This window comes from Giraffa tippelskirchi, chromosome 5 (assembly GCF_054371585.1).
Source record: "Giraffa tippelskirchi isolate mGirTip1 chromosome 5, T2T-mGirTip1v1.2.pri, whole genome shotgun sequence".
In the NCBI taxonomy this organism is placed as follows: domain Eukaryota; kingdom Metazoa; phylum Chordata; class Mammalia; order Artiodactyla; family Giraffidae; genus Giraffa; species Giraffa tippelskirchi.
The window spans coordinates 142,792,309-142,811,751 of NC_137279.1; the positions used below are offsets into that span (position 1 = coordinate 142,792,309).

The 19,443-nt window shown below is 40.1% G+C and overlaps 1 protein-coding gene across 2 annotated transcripts in view; it reads right to left on the reverse strand.

Annotated features, from left to right (window-relative positions):
• The window catches only part of GIPC2 (GIPC PDZ domain containing family member 2), a 91,617-nt gene that overhangs the window by 38,052 nt on the left and 34,122 nt on the right, over nucleotides 1-19,443 (reverse strand). For both annotated transcript variants that reach the window (XM_081491816.1, XM_081491817.1), the window contains one exon: nucleotides 16,185-16,365. In XM_081491816.1, the coding sequence (XP_081347942.1) occupies nucleotides 16,185-16,365 (181 nt within the window). The remainder of the gene's footprint in view (nucleotides 1-16,184; nucleotides 16,366-19,443) is intronic.

Genomic DNA, 19,443 nt, shown 5'->3' on the forward strand with positions numbered 1-19,443 from the left:
ACCTGGGTTCAATCCCTGGGTTGGGAAGATCCCCTGGAGAAGGGAAAGTCTACCCACTCCAGTATTCTGGCCTGGGGAATTCCACGGGCTCTATAGTCCATGGGATCGCAAAGAATCAGACACATCTGAGTGACTTTCAATTTCAATTTCAAATTTCATCAAGATATAGAGTTTCTCACTACATATGATTATGAAGTATTACTTGACATTTCTTGTACTAGTGCCAGTCTTAGAGCATACTTCTATTTCAAAGGAATAAATATATACACATATGTACATACTATAATTCATCTAGGGACAATAACATGGATGATCTGGGGAAGACAATTTGAAGGTAATGTTGGGACTTCTCAGGAGGTCTAGTGGTTAAGACGTCACCTTCCAATGCAGGGGGTATGGAATCAATTTCTGCCATTGGTAAGATCCCACACGTGGGAGGTAAGATCCCACATGCCTTGCAGCCAAAAAAAAACCAGAAGCAGGACTTCCCTGGTGGTCCAGTGTTCAAGAATCTGCCTGCCAATGCAGGGGACATGGGCTCAAGCCCTGGTCTGGGAAGATTCCACTGCCGCAGAGCAACTAAGCCAGTGCGCCACAACTACTGAAGCCCGAGTGCCTAGAGCCAGTGCTTCACAAGAGAAGCCACCACAATGAGAAGAGCGAACACCACAACTGGAGAGTAGCCACCCCGAGCCACAACGAAGACCTGATGCAGCCAAAAATAAATAAATACAATTTTAAAGAACAATTTATATTTAAAAAAAAAAAACCCAGAAGCAATATTGTAACAGATTCAATAAAGACTTTAAAAACAGTCCACATCAAAAAAAAAAAAAAACTTTAAAAAATAAACTAAAGGTGATTTTTAAAAAACTGATCATTTCATATGTCCCAGGTACTAGAAATTCTCTCAGCTGGTTGTCCCCAGTTTCAGGGATGGGACACACAAATGGAACCTAATTGATCCTCTCTATCACAGTGATGGTTTCAGAGGTGGACACAGGAACAAAGGTCAGTGAAAAAAAATCTAAGGACTTTTGCTAGAACTTCTGAGATAAGGACACTCTCCTTTTCTGTTCTGTGTGAATAAGGAAGCACATGGTCCCAGCCATTGCTGACCACCATCTTGGGCCACCTTAAGATGACCTAATAGATGATGAAGCTGATGCTTCAGGCGGCAGAGTAGAAAGGAAGGACAATAAATGGGGTCCTGATCACATTGTATGTGCCCTTACATAGAGCTTTGTTAATGCCAGCATCACTCATGGATGGTTGATTTATAAGATCCCCTTTTCTGCATTAGCCAGTATGGTAAGGTTTTCTACTGTCTCCGACTGAAAGATACCTCACAGATACAGAATTGTGTCTGAGCAATGAAGCAATCCTTCTAAAAAGACCTTCCAGGACTTCCCTGGTGGTCCAGTGGCTAAGACTCTGCGCTCCCAATGCAGGGGGCCTAGGTTCAATCCGTGGTTAAAGAACTAGATCCTGTATGCAACAAGTAAAACCCAACACAGCCAGATAAATAAAATTTTTGAAAAAATAAAAATAACTTCCAGTGCCTGAACTTATACAAACAGCACTGTCCATAAACAGCTCCTGTGTTCCCCTCTCTACATTTCCCCCCACCACACACGCACACTCTCTCTCTCTCTGAATAGTTGACATAATATCTAGCATTGCCCCAGAATTTAAAAATTTTAACTGTCCATTCCCTTTTTCTAACTCTCCTTCGTCTCCCCAACATTCCTCAGCTGTCTTTAGAATAGGAATGGAGTTGTTTTTGTTTTGGTTCAGCTGGTAGGGTACTGGGGCAGATAAGAAGGAAAAGGAGATAAGTGGATGCCATATACAAGGCGGCTATTGGATCAAAGGGCTGGCAGCACATGACCCAAGCCTCTCCACCCCACCCTCCCACAATAAAAGGCTAGAGAAAGTGACTTCACTGTTCCTTTGATGAGACTGAACAGTGCATGACAAGTGTCAGAAGGGGAATACTATGCCAAAAATCATCTTGTTCTTTTAGATAAGGTGTCATTTGAGAAAAACTCAACCCTATTTTTCACAACTCCCTGAAATTACAGAAAGCATCTCTGGGATAATTTTAATCCAGAGGGGACTGTGTTATAAAAAATATTACAAACCTTTAGACTCTAGCATTAATACAAAGAATTTAAAAGGATGGCTAAAGTATTTTCACCCTTCTATACTTATTTTATCCATAGTATGATTTTATGGGAATTCAAAAACTGTTCACTTTTATTAGTGGTTTATTACACATATTTTTCCTCCAACTTTTAAAAAGTTTAGTAGTTGCAAAAACAATCCCGCCAATTTAAAAAGTCGATACAGTGTAATCTACCACATTTCTAACATGGAACTACTTAAGATAATACTAAAGAAAACTTTCCAAAAAGAGTATATAGTTAAAAATTATAAAGCCTCTAAAAGCAAAATGATGCTGTTTCTCTACTTCCTAGACTATTAATTCTAGTCTTTTTTTTTTTAATAACTGTTTTCTGGTTATAAAAGTTAATAGTTTATGTTTAAAATGTGAAATATACAAGAAACCTAAAGAAAAAAGTCAGGCTTTCCAGATGGCACTAGTGGTAAACAATCTGCCTGCCAGTGCAGGAGATGGAGATGTGGTTTTGATCCCTAGATTGGGACGATCTCCTGAAATAGGAAGTAGCAACCTACTGCAGTATTCTTGCCTAGAGAATACCATGGAGAGAGGAGCCTAGGAGGCTACAGTCAATGGGGCTGCAAAGAGTCGCATGCAACTGAGCACATACAAACAATTCATTCAAAACCCACCGCCAGAGACAACTGTTAACATTTCAATATACATATACTGCAAGTCATTTTTCTTCTATATTTAAATATAGTTTAAAAAAGGATATTACTGTACATTGTTTTATAATTGCCTTTTCACTTAATCTTTCAAACATTTTCCTATACATTAAGAGAACTGTTTATCTGCTTAATTTTTTCTGAAGACACACTCTGACAATTTTGCGTGTAATTTGTCAGATCCATTTCCTACAATTATATGACAACTCCCATTATACAAATACTGTTATTAATAGAATGTGCATTATTAGAAAAAGAGCAATTTTACCAATGTGACATTACCTTCACACTGTTATACCATATTAAGGAAGACATATCACATATTAGCATCAGTTTTGACCCCTTTGTCTATTGCTATTTTAATTACTAAGCCTACAAACAGCCAAGAACTATTATCTACCTTCTATTTGTGGTTGTCATTAATTCCAAAGGCTCCTTAAATGTTGTAGTTCTAAGAAATGAATCACTGTTTAGGGTAAGTGAACTGGGAAATACAGATGACAGAGTTTTTCCTATAATAGAATATAATAATTTTACTTTTCATGGATTAAAAACATGAGCACTTAATAAGTTTTCCTTAATGAGAGTTTATAGCTAGAATAGAAAAGACTGAATATTTAGCTTGGGTCTTTATCCAACTGGGGGCTTCCCTTGTGGCTCAGCTGGTAAGGCATCCACCTACAATGCGGGAGACCTGGGTTCGATCCCTGGGTTGGGAAGATTCCCTGGAGAAGGGAAAGGCTACCCACTCCAGCATTCTTGCCTGGAGAACTCCATGAACTGTATAGTCCATGGGGTCACAAAGAGTCGGACACGAGTGAGCAACTTTCACTTTATCCAGCTGAGTCTTTACATGGAAAACACATTTATCAGTTACACCCAGCATTCATCTAACACATCCGCCACAGCCCACAAAAGAGAACTTGGTACCTCATTTATCTTCTCCCATCTTTGTGGTAAATGCCAAACCCAAGTCTATCTAGATATAAGAAGGGCAGAACAAACTCTGGGACATAAAGAGATGATTAAGCAGCATGTTCCAGCCCCCAAATTTGACCTTAAATCTTTGCCAAAAAAATACATGAGAGCGTACCTGACACAGAAAATGCAATGTATCTAAAATTAAACTTCTCTCCCTTTCTCCCAAACCATTGCTATATCTAACTGCCCCATTTCCAAATATCACTTTTATCACAGGCTCTGATATTAGAAACCTGGGGTCACATTTATTTCTTCCAAACCCTTGCCTCCTCCCTCTTTTAGCTAAAGAGCATAATCCCACCTCCAACCCCCATTTGTGCCTCTGCAGTATTATTCAGTCAAATTCCCACTGCTGCCTCCAATCCCAGGCCCTATTATTTCCTCCTGGACTGCTGCAGCAGCCTCTGACATGGCATCTCCTCTAATCAAATACATCCAACATTCCTCTTCTGGGCTTAATTCCCCAAAGGATTTCATTATTTTATTCTTTGGTTCTAATATCTCAATGATTCCCTGTTATCCTCTCCAACAAGCTCAGGTTCCCCACCCAGAGATCTTCACAAAAGCAGGCTTGGAGCTGCTTTTGCAGCCTGATTTGCTCTAGTCCCTCCAAGACTAGGCTCTTTTCCACAGGAAGCCCTCCTTCCTTGTCTGTACTTCCCCTGCCATCTTACAAGGCCAAGTTCAACTGTAATCTTCTTCAACAATCTTCCTTACCTACTAATATCTTTACCCTTTCTTCGTCATTCAGTTGCTAAGGCATGTCCAGCTCTTTGCTCTGAGAGCTCTCAGTTTAGTTCAGTTCAGTCGCTCAGTCATGTCCAACTCTTTGCAGCACTCCAGGCTTCCCCGTCTTTCACTATTTCTCGGAGTTTGCTCAAACTCATGTCCATTGAGTTGATGATGCCATCCAACCATCTCATCCTCTGTTGCCCTCTTTCCTTTTGCCTTCAGTCTTTACCAGCATCAGGGTCTTTTTTAATGAGTGGGCTTTTTGCATAATATGGCCAGAATATTGGAGCTTCAGCACCAGCCCTTCCAATGAATATTCAGGGTTGATTTTCTTTAGAATTGACTGATTTGATCTCCTTGCAGTCCAAGGACTCTCAAGAGTCTTCTCCAGCACCAGTTCGAAAGCATCCATTCTTCGGTGCTCAGTCTTCTTTATGGTCCAACTCACATCCATACATGGCTACTAGAAAAACCATAGCTTTGACTATACAGACCAACTTAAATCTCTGCGGTGGATTTAAATTTTTGCTCCACAATTCTGGAGAAAAGAATACCAAATTGAATCTGACTAGGAGCAACTCACTTTACAGACTTGGTGAGAAACTGAGTCTTGGTTTTGCTTTGGAGTCTCCCCCTCTCAGGATCCAAAAGGCTGATGCAGTGCTCAGTCCAACACAGATGCTACCCTGAATCTCAACGTCCAAGTCAATGTGTCCATGCCCAGAGCACAGAGACACTTTAACCTCAGGTTGCAAGGAGACAGCTCTTACAGCTCTGAAATTCCTTTGCAACTCTATCAGGAGTCCTATCACCTCTCATGGGGAGTTGCATGGGAATGAGATGCTGGTAATTTTGGAGTACTTGCAGGAGAAGATGAGTGCGTGTCCTTCTACTCTGCCATCTTGGAGTCTCACACACTAGCAAAGTAATGCTCAAAATTCTTCAAGCCAGGCTTCAACAGTCATGTGAACTGTGAACTTCCAGATGTTCAAGCTGGATTTAGAAAGGCAGTGGAACCAGAGATCAAATTGCCAACATCCATTGGATCATCAAAAAAGCAAGAGAGTTTCAGAAAAACATCTACTTCTGCTTTATTGACTATGCCAAAGCCTTTGACTGTGTGGATCACAACAAACCGTGGAAAATTCTTAAAGAGATGGGAATACCAGACCACCTGACCTGCCTCCTGAGAAATCTGTATGCAGGTCAAGAAGCAACAGTTAGAACCAGACATGGAACAATAGACTGGTTCCAAATCAGGAAAAGAGTATGTCAAGGCTGTATACTGTCACGCTGCTTATTTAACTTATATGCAGAGTACATCATGAGAAATGCTGGGCTGGAAGAAGCACAAGCTGGAATCAAGATTGCTGGGAGAAATATCAATAACCTCAGATATGCAGATGACACCACCCTTATGGCAGAAAGTGAAGAAGATCTAAAAAGCCACTTGATGAAAGTGAAAGGGGAGAGTGAAAAAGCTGGCTTCAAACTCAACATTTAAAAAACGAAGATCATGGCATCCGGTCCCATCACTTCATGGCAAATAGATGGGGATACAATGGAAACAGTGACAGACTTTACTTTCTTGGGCTCCAGAATCACTGCAGATGGTAACTGCACCCATGAAATTAAAAGACACTTACTCCTTGGAACAAAAGCTATGACCAACCTAGACAGCATATTAAAAAACTGAGACATGACTTTGCCAACTCAGCTGGGACACTGGTCTTTAATACTGTTGGGACATGCTAAAGCTATCTGTCCCATGGCTTATCCATTTGAGGAAATTCCTTCCCCATCTTACCACATCTCCCAGCCTCCCTCACTCTCTGCCTCAGGACCATTCCCAATCATGGACATATCAGCTCTCAGCTGAGCTACACTTTGTTTAAGTCTGTATTACAGCGTATAGATCATATGGTTTGCATTATATTCTAAGAGAGGGGCTTTTCTGGTGGCTCAGTCAGTCAAGAATCCGACTGCAATGCAGGAGACTCAGGTTCTATCCCTGGGTTGAGAAGATTCCCTGGAGAAAGAAATAGCAACCCATTCCAATATTCTTGCCTGGTAGGCTACAGTCCCTGGAGTGGCAAGTGTTGGACACAACTTAGCAACTAAATCACCACCATTACCACCACAGTCTAAGAGACAGTAACACATAATGTTAAGAACAGAAGCCTCAGGAGCAAACAGGAATGGAGTACTATACTTGCACTGAATGACCTCAAGGAGGTATTAAACTGCCCAAAACCTCAGTTTACTTATCTGGAAAACCCTCATAGGAACAACACAAGGATTAAGTCAAGCCAGAATAGTAGAAATCCTAGTAGCAATGACTTACATTTATGTAGCACTGTGTGTCAAGCATTATTGTGAGTGATTTACATATATTAACTCATTCAACCCCCACAACACTTTATGGATAAGTAAACAGACACAGGGGCTTCCGCAGTGGCTCAGGGGTAAAAGAACCCATCTGCAATGCAGGAGACTCGTATTCAATCACTGAGTCGGGAAAATCCCCTGGCGAAGGAAATGGCAACCCACTCAGTATTCTTGCCTGGAAAACTCTATGGAGAGAGGAGCCTGGCAGGTCACAACGAGTTGGACAAGACTGAGTGACTAACACTTTCACTTCACTTCAAACAGACATAGAAGGGAATAAGTAAGTAGTCCAAGATCACATAAGCAAGCAGCAGAGATAGCAATTCAACCCAAGCAGTCTGGCTCAGAATCTATGCTCTTATTCATTATACCATATTGCTTCTAATATGCTCTTATTCTTTATACCATATTGCTTCAAATGGTAACTATGACTGCTATTGATAGAACTACTTGATTGTTAATGTATTTGCCTCTTTATGTAAATTGCAAGCTCCTTGAGTAGAGTAAAAACATGCTGACTCATTCATAACAAGTGTTAAGGAGCTGGCTCTGGAGGTTCATTGCAGGGTTAGAAGCCTATCTCCTTCCCTCACTGCTGCTGCTGCTAAGTCGCTTCAGTCGTGTCCAACTCTGTGCGACCCCATAGACGGCAGCCCACCAGGCTCTGCCGTCCCTGGGATTCTCCAGGCAAGAGTACTTGGAGTGGGGTGCCATTGCCTTCTCCGCCTTCCCTCACTAGCCAGCTCTAAAACCTTGGACAGATTGCCTAACCTTTTAGAATGATTGTAAGGATTAAATTATTTCCAACTTAGAAAGTACTTAGGAAAGTGAATGGCAGCTATGACAATGACATACTGATATATTTCATTATTTGATTTGAGATGTGATTTACCATCTGTCCTTCCAGGATACAGAAGAGGGCCAGAGCTCTCAACAAACACTTGCTAATCACCAACTCACCCACTTTGTTTTTCCTTGCTTCATGTGGGCTCATTTTGTTGCTAAAATTACTCCTTACTTCCCTGGCAGTCCAGCAGTTAAGACTCCACAGTCCCAACGCAGGGGGCACAGATTCAATCTCTGGTCAGGGAACTAGATCCCCCAGGCTGCAACTAAATATCCCACATACTGCAACAAAGATCGAAGATCCTATGTGCTGCAACCAAGAGCTGGTGCTGCTGCTGCTGCTGCTGCTGCTGCTGCTGCTGCTAAGTCGCTTCAGTCGTGTCCGACTCTGTGCGACCCCATAGGCGGCAGCCCACCAGGCTCCGCTGTCCCTGGGATTTTCCAGGCAAGAGTACTGGAGTGGGGTGCCGTTGCCTTCTCCGAGCTGGAGCAGCCAAATAAACAGTTTTCAAAATAAAATAAAATTACTCCTTAAAAAAGGGCTATACCTTCAAGATAACAGTAATACTAGCAGCTAACTTTTAGCAAACACTTTTATGCAGCAGGGACTATTCTACGATTATTTTCATGTGTTTAATCATTTAATCCTCACAACAGCCCAATGTTGTTGACATTATGATCTTTATTTTTGTGGAAGGAAACCAAAACACAGAAAGATTAATTCATCCAATGTCATATTAACACACAGCCCAGATGTGGCAGAGTCTACGGATTTAACTACTTAGACTTTGGTGTCCCTTTAATAACATATTCCTTAGTACATATAAAAGCACCAAAAGCACTGTTGCTTGAATAATGTTCACTCGAAATACCATGAATAATAGAAATTATTTTTTAAATGTTTGAACTGTCTATCTAAAAAGTCATAGAGTTTCCCTTAATAGCAAATAGACTTAGTCCTTGAAAATGAACACATCCATTAGGCTGAATCACAAAGATGAGGTCCGAGTTTTCCAGCTGTGAATGACTCAAAGGATTCGGACGTACTTCACATACTGAACATCCTATTCTGATGGGCACACAGCACAGAAATGAGGTCTCTAAAAGAAGACAGAGCCCAGAGATCTGTAGCAAAATCTAACCTCAAAACAAAGACTATCAATGCTTTAGGAGGCAAACATTCTTTCAACTCCCTTTCTGGTTTTCAAAACACTTCACAGAAATATTTCAGATCTCCTTCCACAAACCTCTTTCCATAAAGGGCAACAATAACAAAGTAAAGAAACTCTCCAGGATAAGTGAAGTGGAGACTCATCTAAATAAAACTGAATCAAAGCCTCATAACATTTATTAAAGACCTCATAGGAAAATAAACTAGTTGAGCAAGTCTGATCCTAAAGCCAGTTAAATAGAAGAATGAATTTTCATAGCCTTGGGAAACCTAGGTTTACAGAGCAGATGCTGGAGGGTTGAGCTCATTGTGGAGACATGTTCCTTTTCACTGGCAAAAGAGGAAAGGAAGTGAGCCATGCCCTAAAAAAAAAAAAAAAAAAAAAAAAATTACCACTAGAGACATTCCAGCCGCTACTTGATAAGAACTGGGAAGGCTGCCATCAACTCCTAGCTAGGAGGAGGAAAATTTGGACCTGAAGCAGCTGACCAGGAGATACCATGATAGGTATGAATAAAATTTCCCATTAAATTGCAAGGTTTTGACAAAGGAGTCATTTAAACCAGTTGCTCCTGTGATACAAAGTGAGAAATATATACATTGTGTGTGTGTGTCTGCGCGCGCGCGCTTAGTCGCTCAATCGTGTCCGACTCTTTGCAACCTCATGAACTGTAGTCCCCCAGGCTTCTTGGTCCATGAGGATTCTCCAGGAAAGAATACTGGAGTGGGTTGCCAGGCTCTCCTCCAGGGACTGAGGACTCCCTCTTCTCAACCCAGGGACTGAACCCAGGTCTCACGAATTGCAGGCAGATTCTTTACCATCTGAGTCACCAGGGAAGCCCAAGAATACTGGAGTGGGTAGCCTATCCCCTCTCCAAGAGATCTTCCCAACCCAGGGATCAAACTGGGGACTCCAGCGTTGCAGGCAAATTCTTTACCAGCTGAGCCACCAGAACAGCCCATATACATTATATCATCACCCATAAATACATACCTAACTGAAATACGCATATATGAAAACATTGAAACCAAAACACTTACCCTTACTAGGCAGAAAGCACTATGAAATTTTCAATTCTGTTCTATGTTCTCAACACAATGGTTGAGGCCTCCTGGCTGAAAACAGTGATTTAAACCAGCAGAGGAGATTCTGAGGGTATGTTTTATAATAATAGCCATTATTCCTCCCTCAGAGCCCCACAGCCAAGTTAGGAAAGTTGCAATGGATCATCTGTTCTTGGGACAAGTGACTTGCTCTTGAGTGCTTGCGTAAAGGCCATCCAGACACTAGCTTCTCCATGTCCCGCCATTCCTCACTGTGCTGACTCTTCTTTCTATTCCTTAAATGCAGGGTTCTCCCACAGCTCTGGTCTTGGCATTTTTCTCTTATTACCCTGAGGAACTGGATTTTATTTCCATGGCTTCCAATTACTCAGAAATCCCACTCTGTAGGTCCCAGTTCTAAATGCTCACCTACCTCTTATGGATTGCCAACTGAATTGCCCCACAGATTTCAAACTCTTAAGACTCAAAATTGCACTGTAAGTACAATCTCTTTTCCCTGTCTCCTCACCCAAATCTTTCTTTTCCAGTTTTCCTCCTCTCAAAGAATGGCAACACACAATCCACAAATTTGTGGGTCACAATTTGCAATTTCTTTTCCTATATCTTTACATCCAATGGGTTATCAATTCTATGTTCTTAATACTAGTGGTGGAAACCTCCCTGGTGCTCCCACGCAGGGGTCCTGGGTTCGATCCCTGATCAGGGAACTAGACCCCACATGCTACAACTAAAGATCCCACTGCCACAATGAAGATGGAAGATCCTGCATGCTGCAACTATGACCTGGTGCAAACAAACATTCAGTGATATGCAGGTAAATGTTTAACAATCAACTTTCCAGATTAAAAAAGAATAATAACAAGCCCTGACTTGCAGCACTTGCCTATTTCCATGATGTAAACACCCACCCAGGGCCAATTTCAAGCAACCAACTTGATGCCACTGAACATGGAATTGAAACAGATAGGCATGAATGGTTCCAGCACACTACTGTCTATTCCAAGGAACCATTTCTTATCTCCATACCTACTGGTACTGCCTTAATTCAGGATTTCATCTTTCTTCTTCTCAACACAACAGTCTTTATTGATTTCCTGACTTCTAAATCATGCCCTACCTTCTGACACAGTCTCCAAAATACCTATCTAAAATCCAAGTCTCATTAAGGTTCTCCACTGCCTAACCCCCTAGTGGTTTTCCACTGTCCACTCTTTAGCTGCATACATAACGCCCTTGATAATTTGGTCACCATTGACTCCTGAGCTTCTTCTCTTGCCACACCACCACCTAGAACCTCTATTCTAATCACACCCCCAGACATCATATTCTGAGATATACAGCACTGCTCTGTGATTCTGCACGTTGCTTATTCTAGTCCTACTTCCTAGGACAACCTTGTCTGATTTGTTTACTGAGTCAGCCTCTTAAGATTCAGCTCAAATTCCTTCTCCAAGAAGCTTTTCCTAAACTCCTTGGTTGGTTTGATGTATCCCATCTTTAAGACCTCCAGTACCTTCTATCACCTCTAACATCCTTTATTGAAATTTTTCGTATCTATCACTTCCCACTAAATATGAGTTTCTTGAAGGCAAGAACTGGTCTTATTTATGGATATACCAATTATGTAGTGTGGTAATGGAACACACAGGAGGCTCTCAATAAACAATGACTATTACCCCAGCAAACTTGTACCCTAAGGCCATTGTATGCTAATTACTCAATTATTTGTTAAATGAAAACATATCAGTATGTTCTTGCCATCTGCCCAGGGCCAAAGAACTGCTAAGATATCCTACCTATACCTTCTATACTGTCAGGAAGTCCAAGATCTACTGCCATAGTAAAAGAACTTGCACTATACTTTCTTTCTTTCTTTCTTTTTTTTTTTTTTGCTTATTGGCCTCTGCATCAGTTTCCCAGCACTATCACAATGAAGAACCATATAGCTTAAACAACAAAAGCTTGTTTTCTTACAGTTATGGAAGCTAGAAGTCTGTTGCCAGGGTCACTTTCTTCTGAGGTCTATCTCCTTGGCTTGCATTTGGCTGTCTTTATGTTCACATTGCATTCTCCCTCTATGTGCCTCCATGTCCCAATTTCCTCTCCTTATAAATACACCAGTCATATTGCACCAGGGGCCACTCTGATGACCTCCTTTTAACTTAGTCACCTCACTAAAGATCCTATGTCCAAATATAATCACATTCTCAGGTACTGGAGACTAGAACTTCAACATATAAATATTAGGGGAACACGATTCAGTCCATAACAGCCTCCTACTAGACTGTGAGTGCCTCAAAAGGCAGAAGCTATATGTTAAGTCTTCTTTCTTAGTATCTGCTATGCCTAGCAGAGTACCTGGAACACAGCAGATTTTCAAATTATTTGTGGGATATATAAATGAAGGATCTTCCAGGAGTGCAGTCCAAATCTATAGAGTGAAGCCCCTTCCAAATTTGGTGGCCAGCATCAAGAAGAGTTTTAGCCCTTCCCTGAAAGAGAGCTTGATACTGTCATGGTCTCCAGATGGCCCCGTACCAAACAGCCATTTATACAGAACCCAACACTTAGTAGAATAATAAAATCCTTAAGACTGGACACCCAAAGCCAGTTGACAATACCCTCTTTCTCTCCAGACTCATTCTGATATGCTCAGACTGATAGCATCATGCATGGCTAGAAGCAAAGTCAAGAGAAAACGAACACTTCTCTACCTAAACAAACTGTAACAGCTTAAAGAAATGGTTGCATGGACATCTGCCTTTTCCTAACCAAAAAGAAACTTCCTCCCCTTCACTGTTCACCTGTCAGTTAAATAGCCTGCCTTCTCCACTATCAAGATAGACATATGACCTAATAAATTCCCCCTCCAAGGAATTTGAATCCTAAGTGGAGTAACATAAAGATAGGAAACAACTAGAGAGAGTCAATTAAGCCATTACCATGAAGGGTTCCTGGTTCAGACATCCCTGAAACAGGCTTGGTTCCTACCTTTCCAAAACTTGATTGAACTGTCTTTGTTTCTGAAACCGAACTGATAGGAAATGTCAGTTTTTGGAGAGACTAACATTAGAAAGTGCTTATTGCATAGCTCTCAAAGAATCTGGACACATATATGGACTCCAGAAGTTGGGTGTTGGTAGTGGTGAATGTAAAATATGGAAATAGAGTGGGCAGCAAGGAGTCCCTCATCAATGGTTAAGAAGTTGTGCTCATTGTATCTGCTGTGTAAGCACATAGCTGCCAACTACATTATTCCCTCCTGTATTTTGGGACACAGTCCACATGCCTTCCTCAGCTAAACTGTTAGGAAATTGGTAGGAAAATGTCAAGATACTGGAGTGTGTGGCAATTTCTGACAGCTTTTGGTAAAGTCCCAGAAATGACTTAGGTCATCTTGGCTGAAGCTATAAAATTCCACCTTACCTAGACTGGCCTTTTCTCCTGGTAGGAATCCAAGATGACAAAGAGTCAGATAATCAGGAAGAACTTTAAATTTGAATCAACGCATCAATAAAAATGCTAGAAAAACACACGTGGGAAGGAAACATAGCAAAAGATAAGATTGGGATGGAGAAAATGGGGCCAAGCCTGGTCCCCCAAGTACCTCCTGATGTATACTGCCTTCCTGGCAAAGAGCTAAGTGCTGGTAAAAGGTCACAGGATGAAGAACCAACTAGAATTGCCTTTATCCAAGAGGTAAAAAGAAATGCATCAAAATTAAGGGCTCAAAGCTAGGCAGAGAAACAAGTCCTATTCTAAAAGACCCCAGGCTAGAGCCCAGAGGCAAAGATCAATCAACAGAGTGGAAAATGCATATAGTCCAGCAGGTATAATTTGGGTTAAATTGAGTGAAGCTGCCTTTGAAACCTTGGAAAACAAAAACTTATTACTGCTCCCAAATCAATTTCTAGGTACCTTAACCTTTGTCACCAGAATGTGAGCTGCCAAAATAACGTAACCTCATTAGGAAAAACCTATTCATTGTCCTTTTCAAAATTGTCCATGGAATTCACCTGACGCAAAGACCAGGTTCGGCCATTGCAGGCATGTAAGGCAGTGAAGTACACCAACTATCTGCACACGTGTCTCAAATATTGAAGGAAAACTCTAATCATGGAGCAGGAATAGCTAAATACAGTGACTTCTATAACATCCAAGGCTATTATCAACCTAACATCCAACTTAAGGGGTATCAACAACTCTCTACAAAAAACACAGGGACCACAAAATTTATATGCAGACAAGGAAAAATAGGAAAAATTAACTCTGGAAAATAGATTATGTGGTAGAGATAAATGTAGAAAGAAACTATATTACTTGAATTGTTCTAAGAGAAAAACTTAGGTTAACAAAGAGCCTAAATCAAATAATATTTATCTCAAACTGCCTACGTCTTATCATTCTATATGCTATGATGTCTGGGAAGCTGGTTACTAAACAAAGCCATTTCAAAAGGAGCTGCTAACATTGTTTACAATAGCCAAGACATGGAAGCAACCTAAATGTCCATAGACAGAGGAATGGATAAAGAAGATGTGGTACACATACACAATGAAATATTACCCAAACATTAAAAAGAATGAAATAATGTCATTTGCAGCAACATGGATGGACCTAGAAATTGTCACACTGAGTGATGTAAGTCAGACAGAGAAGAAGAAATATCATATGACATCCCTTATATGTGGAATCTAAAAAGAAATTATACAAATGAAGCTATTTACAAAACAAAAACAGACTTATAGAACAAAGTTATGATTGTCAGGGGAAAGGATGGGGGGAAGAAATAGTTAGGGATCGACATGTACACACTGCTGTATTTAAACTGGATAGCCAACAAGGACCTACCGTATAGCACAGGGAACTCCGCTCAATGTTATGTGACAGCCTGGATGGGATAGGAGTTTGGGGGAGAATAGATACATGTATATGTATGGCTGAGTCCCTTTGCTGTCCATCTGAAACTATCATAACATTGTAAACTGGCTATACTCCAATACAAAATAAAAAGTTTTTTAAATGAAAAAAAAAGAAAAACAACGGGAGCTGCTAGATGGAAATCTGATTGCTGGCCCACCTTCCTCTGTGGGAAGTGAGCTCAGATGCTGTAATACACCATGCAGAATCATGGTATCTGCAGCAGTAGTTCCTAGAATGGCCCCTCCGGGAGCAGCAAGGGCATAAGACATCCTTTTCTGACATCTTCTTGGAACTCTGTCTCCCACAAGCAATGCCACCTACATTGCATTTCTATTACATGGCACAGAATCACTTGGAAGCCAGAGAAATTTTTTCAATTTCAAATGGCTAGGATCTGCCCCTTACTTGCTAAGGGTAGGGAAATATAATTGCCCAGACCTGCCACGTTCTCCCATCACTGTCATTAACTGCCCTGAGAAAGTAGCCATTGGAGACAAACTATAAGGAATCTTTATGTTGTGTGATAGACAAAAGAACATAAGGTAGGTGGAGTCACGGATGAGTAAGGGCAGGCCTAGGATGATTCTACTGAAGATATTTTAACACTGATGAGCACTAGGCCATCATTTGGCTCATTAAAATAGTGCTGTGATTAACGGTAGTGAGAGAGAGAGGCTGGCACATTTTCCTGTAGATGAGATGGCCCTGGGGGGTTGAACAACAGTTGGAACACAGCTGCTATGGCTAAAACCAAGTGAGTAGAGATGCCACACCGAAGCAGAAGCAGTTCCCTACCATTCCACGCTGCCAAGTTCAAAATGCCAGTGGAGGAAAAGTATTGAAGGAAGTCTTTAAAATAGACTAGATAGCTACTTTAAATACCAATTCTATGCGTAACTACAGTTTCTGCTATTGAGGTCCTTGAATGACAGTTACTACTGTTTAGAGAGCTCAAACATCTCCCTGCTCAGCAAGATGAATCAATGCTGTGTGCTGTTCTGCAAGCTTAGAACAAATTCATAGTCACTAGACATTAGACTTTATAACTCCAAATGTTTTTTTAAGAAAATGTTCTTCTAAGCAATTTTTCTTCTCCTTTTATGTTTGTTTTCCTTTTAAGTAGAGCTTGTGTATAATTTCCTATGTTCTTAACTGATACACCAAAGCACATGACACCATATCACAGTACTCATTTCCCTGAGAAAGACAAGCCAAAATGACTTACCAAAGGCCTTCTTAGGTTCTATTAATGTCAAGGTAAAGAGTTCCTCTTTTTTTAGTTCCTTTAACTTCTTAGCAACATCAAAGTGACGCCACCCAACGATATTTTCTCCATTGATGGCTTCAATGTGATCCCCCACACAGACTGTTTTAACTGAATCAATTATGCTGCCATCTTTAATTCTCTGAAAGAAAATTAAGGGTAATAATAAAAAATAGCAACATGTAACACTACTTTTCAAGCTCTTAAGACATTATGTATAATATATTGACAAAAAAACATCCATGAAGTTTAATGTTCAGTTAAAGACAGAGAAGACCAAACAACAAAGACAAGCATCCTGTTCCCAAACATTCTTTTTTATCATTCAGAGTTCAGCTCCATCAGGTCACCATCTCCTCTGAGCAGCTTTTCCTGACAACTGCCAGCCCATTCCTCCAAGATTAGGCAAGGTGCCTAATATCATGCCTCTGTAGTACTTTCTGCTACATGTGCTGAACTCGAAGCTAAGCACTTTACATTCATCATCTCATTTAACAACCTTTATGAGAGTCTCCTGTCTTAGATCAGGAAGATCAAGCAACTTGCCAAGTTCAACAGACCACAGTGCAACTGTCCATTTTCTTGTCAGTCTCCACTTTCCCATGGACAGAGGAGCCTGAAGGGTTACAGTCCATGGGCTGGCAAAAAAGTTGGGCACAGCTTAGCAACTACTAAACAACAACAAACTCCACTACTGAACTTAAATATCCTTGGGGATAGAGATGCTCTTATTCACCATTGCATGCCCCGTGCCTAGCACAATACCTACCGAGAATTGTTGTTGAATCATTTCAACATGAGACCCACTGTTATTGTTGTTGTTCAATCACTGAGGCCCATTACATCAGAGTAAAGCTTGAGCTTTTTCTATCGACTACATTCTTTAAACCTTAGTTACAAAGGCAAGACAAGAATTAGTACAACCTTAACCAAGAAAATTGATATATAGTAGATAGGTGTAGTCACCACTGGGGAGCCAATGAGAAGGATTTTCATTTATATATCACTTTTTATTTATATATTTCAGGTGAGGAGAACTGAGGACCCAAGTAGAAATGTCAAATTGGTATTTCCTAACTCTATCATAGGTATGTGCGTGTGTGCTAAGTCACTTCAGTCCTGTTGACTCTTTGTGACCCCATGGACTGTAGCCCGCCAGGCTCCTCTGTCCATGGGAGGACATGATATTATATTATTATATATATTATTATATTATACATAATATAATGTATTCTTGTCCAAGCAAGAATACTGGAGCAGGTTACCATGCCCTCCTATCACAGGTATAACAATACATCAGTAGTGCAGACTTTCAAAATGAGATATAAGACTCCCTAAGATAATACTAAGAATTTCTGAAAGAATTTTAGGGACAAGAACTTCCAGAAAACTCTGCACAGGTAACAACCCAGCAGAAGATATACAAATTCTTCAACAGCATTGAAGAACATGGCAAAATGCAGGCCACAATCTGCCTCGGGCATCACAAATCCTTTTTGAGAATGACCCGATAGAATTATTAGGGGCTGCTGTTATTGTGTAATAGATGTGTGTATATTCTGCATTTTTATCAGGTAGAATAACAACATCTTCTGAGTCAGTAGGGGATTGATCATTGTGTCCAAGAGTTAAGAGAAAAACTGATCCCATGTACCCTAGCATCTCCATAATACTGTCACAAGAAAAAACAAGTTGTAGAAGACTAACCTAGGAAGGCTAGTCATTTTTAATTTTTAAACTTTATTACAATATACCAAAACTTACAGTGGGTTTCTTTTTTATCACCCAATTTTAAGAACATGGCTATGTTCATTGTAATAACTGTTAAAATGCTTTATGCAAATGATACAATAATGCCAATTCGAGTGGAAATTATCATTACAAGTAATTAATTGCAAAGCAAAAAACTTGGAAATTTCATAATCTAACTGACAATATATTTTTTTTTAGTAAATCCATATTCAACTTACAAGCTACAGAAACAAACAAGGGTAACCACAACACACGGTACCACTCAGTACAACTGGAGTTTCTAAACTGTCATAGAAACATAAGAGAAATTAAACAAAAGACTAGAGCTTAAGAAACAAAGAAAAAAATTAGTATTTTGTCATCTAACCATTTTTAAGTCATTGGAGAATGTTAAAATCTATAACTCGTTCTTAATTTTTATTCTAATTAATTTCTTGATACATTCTGAACCTATTTTTCCTTTGATGACCTACATTATACTTCAGCTCCACATATTTTTCATTTTTAAGACTTATTGTTGTCGTTTTATTTACAAAATAAGCATTATATAAAACTAAATGAAAGACTTTAAAGACAACTATGAATCAAACCAGTAAATTAAAGGGCGGAGTAACAGAATATAGGGTAACCAGAGCCTATGAGTAGCCACAGGTAGCCAGATCAGCATCCAGAGAGTGGAAAGACAATTACCAGAAGTCAGTAGGCAGCAAGGTGAGAATCCAGGTGAGCAAGAGAAAAATCAAAGCATAGGTAATTTGAGCCAGCAGATAAGAATCTGGGATGAAGAGAGAGGAAAACCAACATAAGAAACTTGGAGAAGGGCATCATAAGGTGAATTATATGTAGAAGCAAAGTGGGAGACACTGATGATATACTGTGTGGGTTACCTGAACCCCAACTTCCTAAGTATAGAATAAAGAATGAGGTAGCAACTGAGACAAGCTTCTGTAGTCTATTATACTTTAATAATCATGCCATAACTTGATAGGGCTTAAAAATATTGCTAAAAGTGCTACTCAGGCATAAAGGACTTCAAAGAAAAAAGAGGTATTAATTCTATATTTATATTTACCGAGTCATTTAATATCATTCTCTATAACACTTGGAACTTTCTGTCATCTGGCTTTAGAGTTTGATGCTACAAAATGTCAAGACAACTTTAAATATTTTTTAGAAGATAAGATTTACAATATTATTAAACTTAGAAGTTCCCAAATATTTCAGATCATTATTATATTAGCTTCTATCAATCCATCCCATATAATTACAAAACTCTATCTTCTCATCACATATCAGAACTCTAGGATGGCATTCTACCATCCTCAAAGTCTCAAGCATTCATTCAAGGTTGTTTGAGCTGATCTTGCCCTCATGGTCAGCAACTTTGAGTCTCTGCTACTGACCTTCCAAATACTGTCCTCAAACCTTGTTCATAACAATAAACATTCAGATAAAAATTGTACATAGT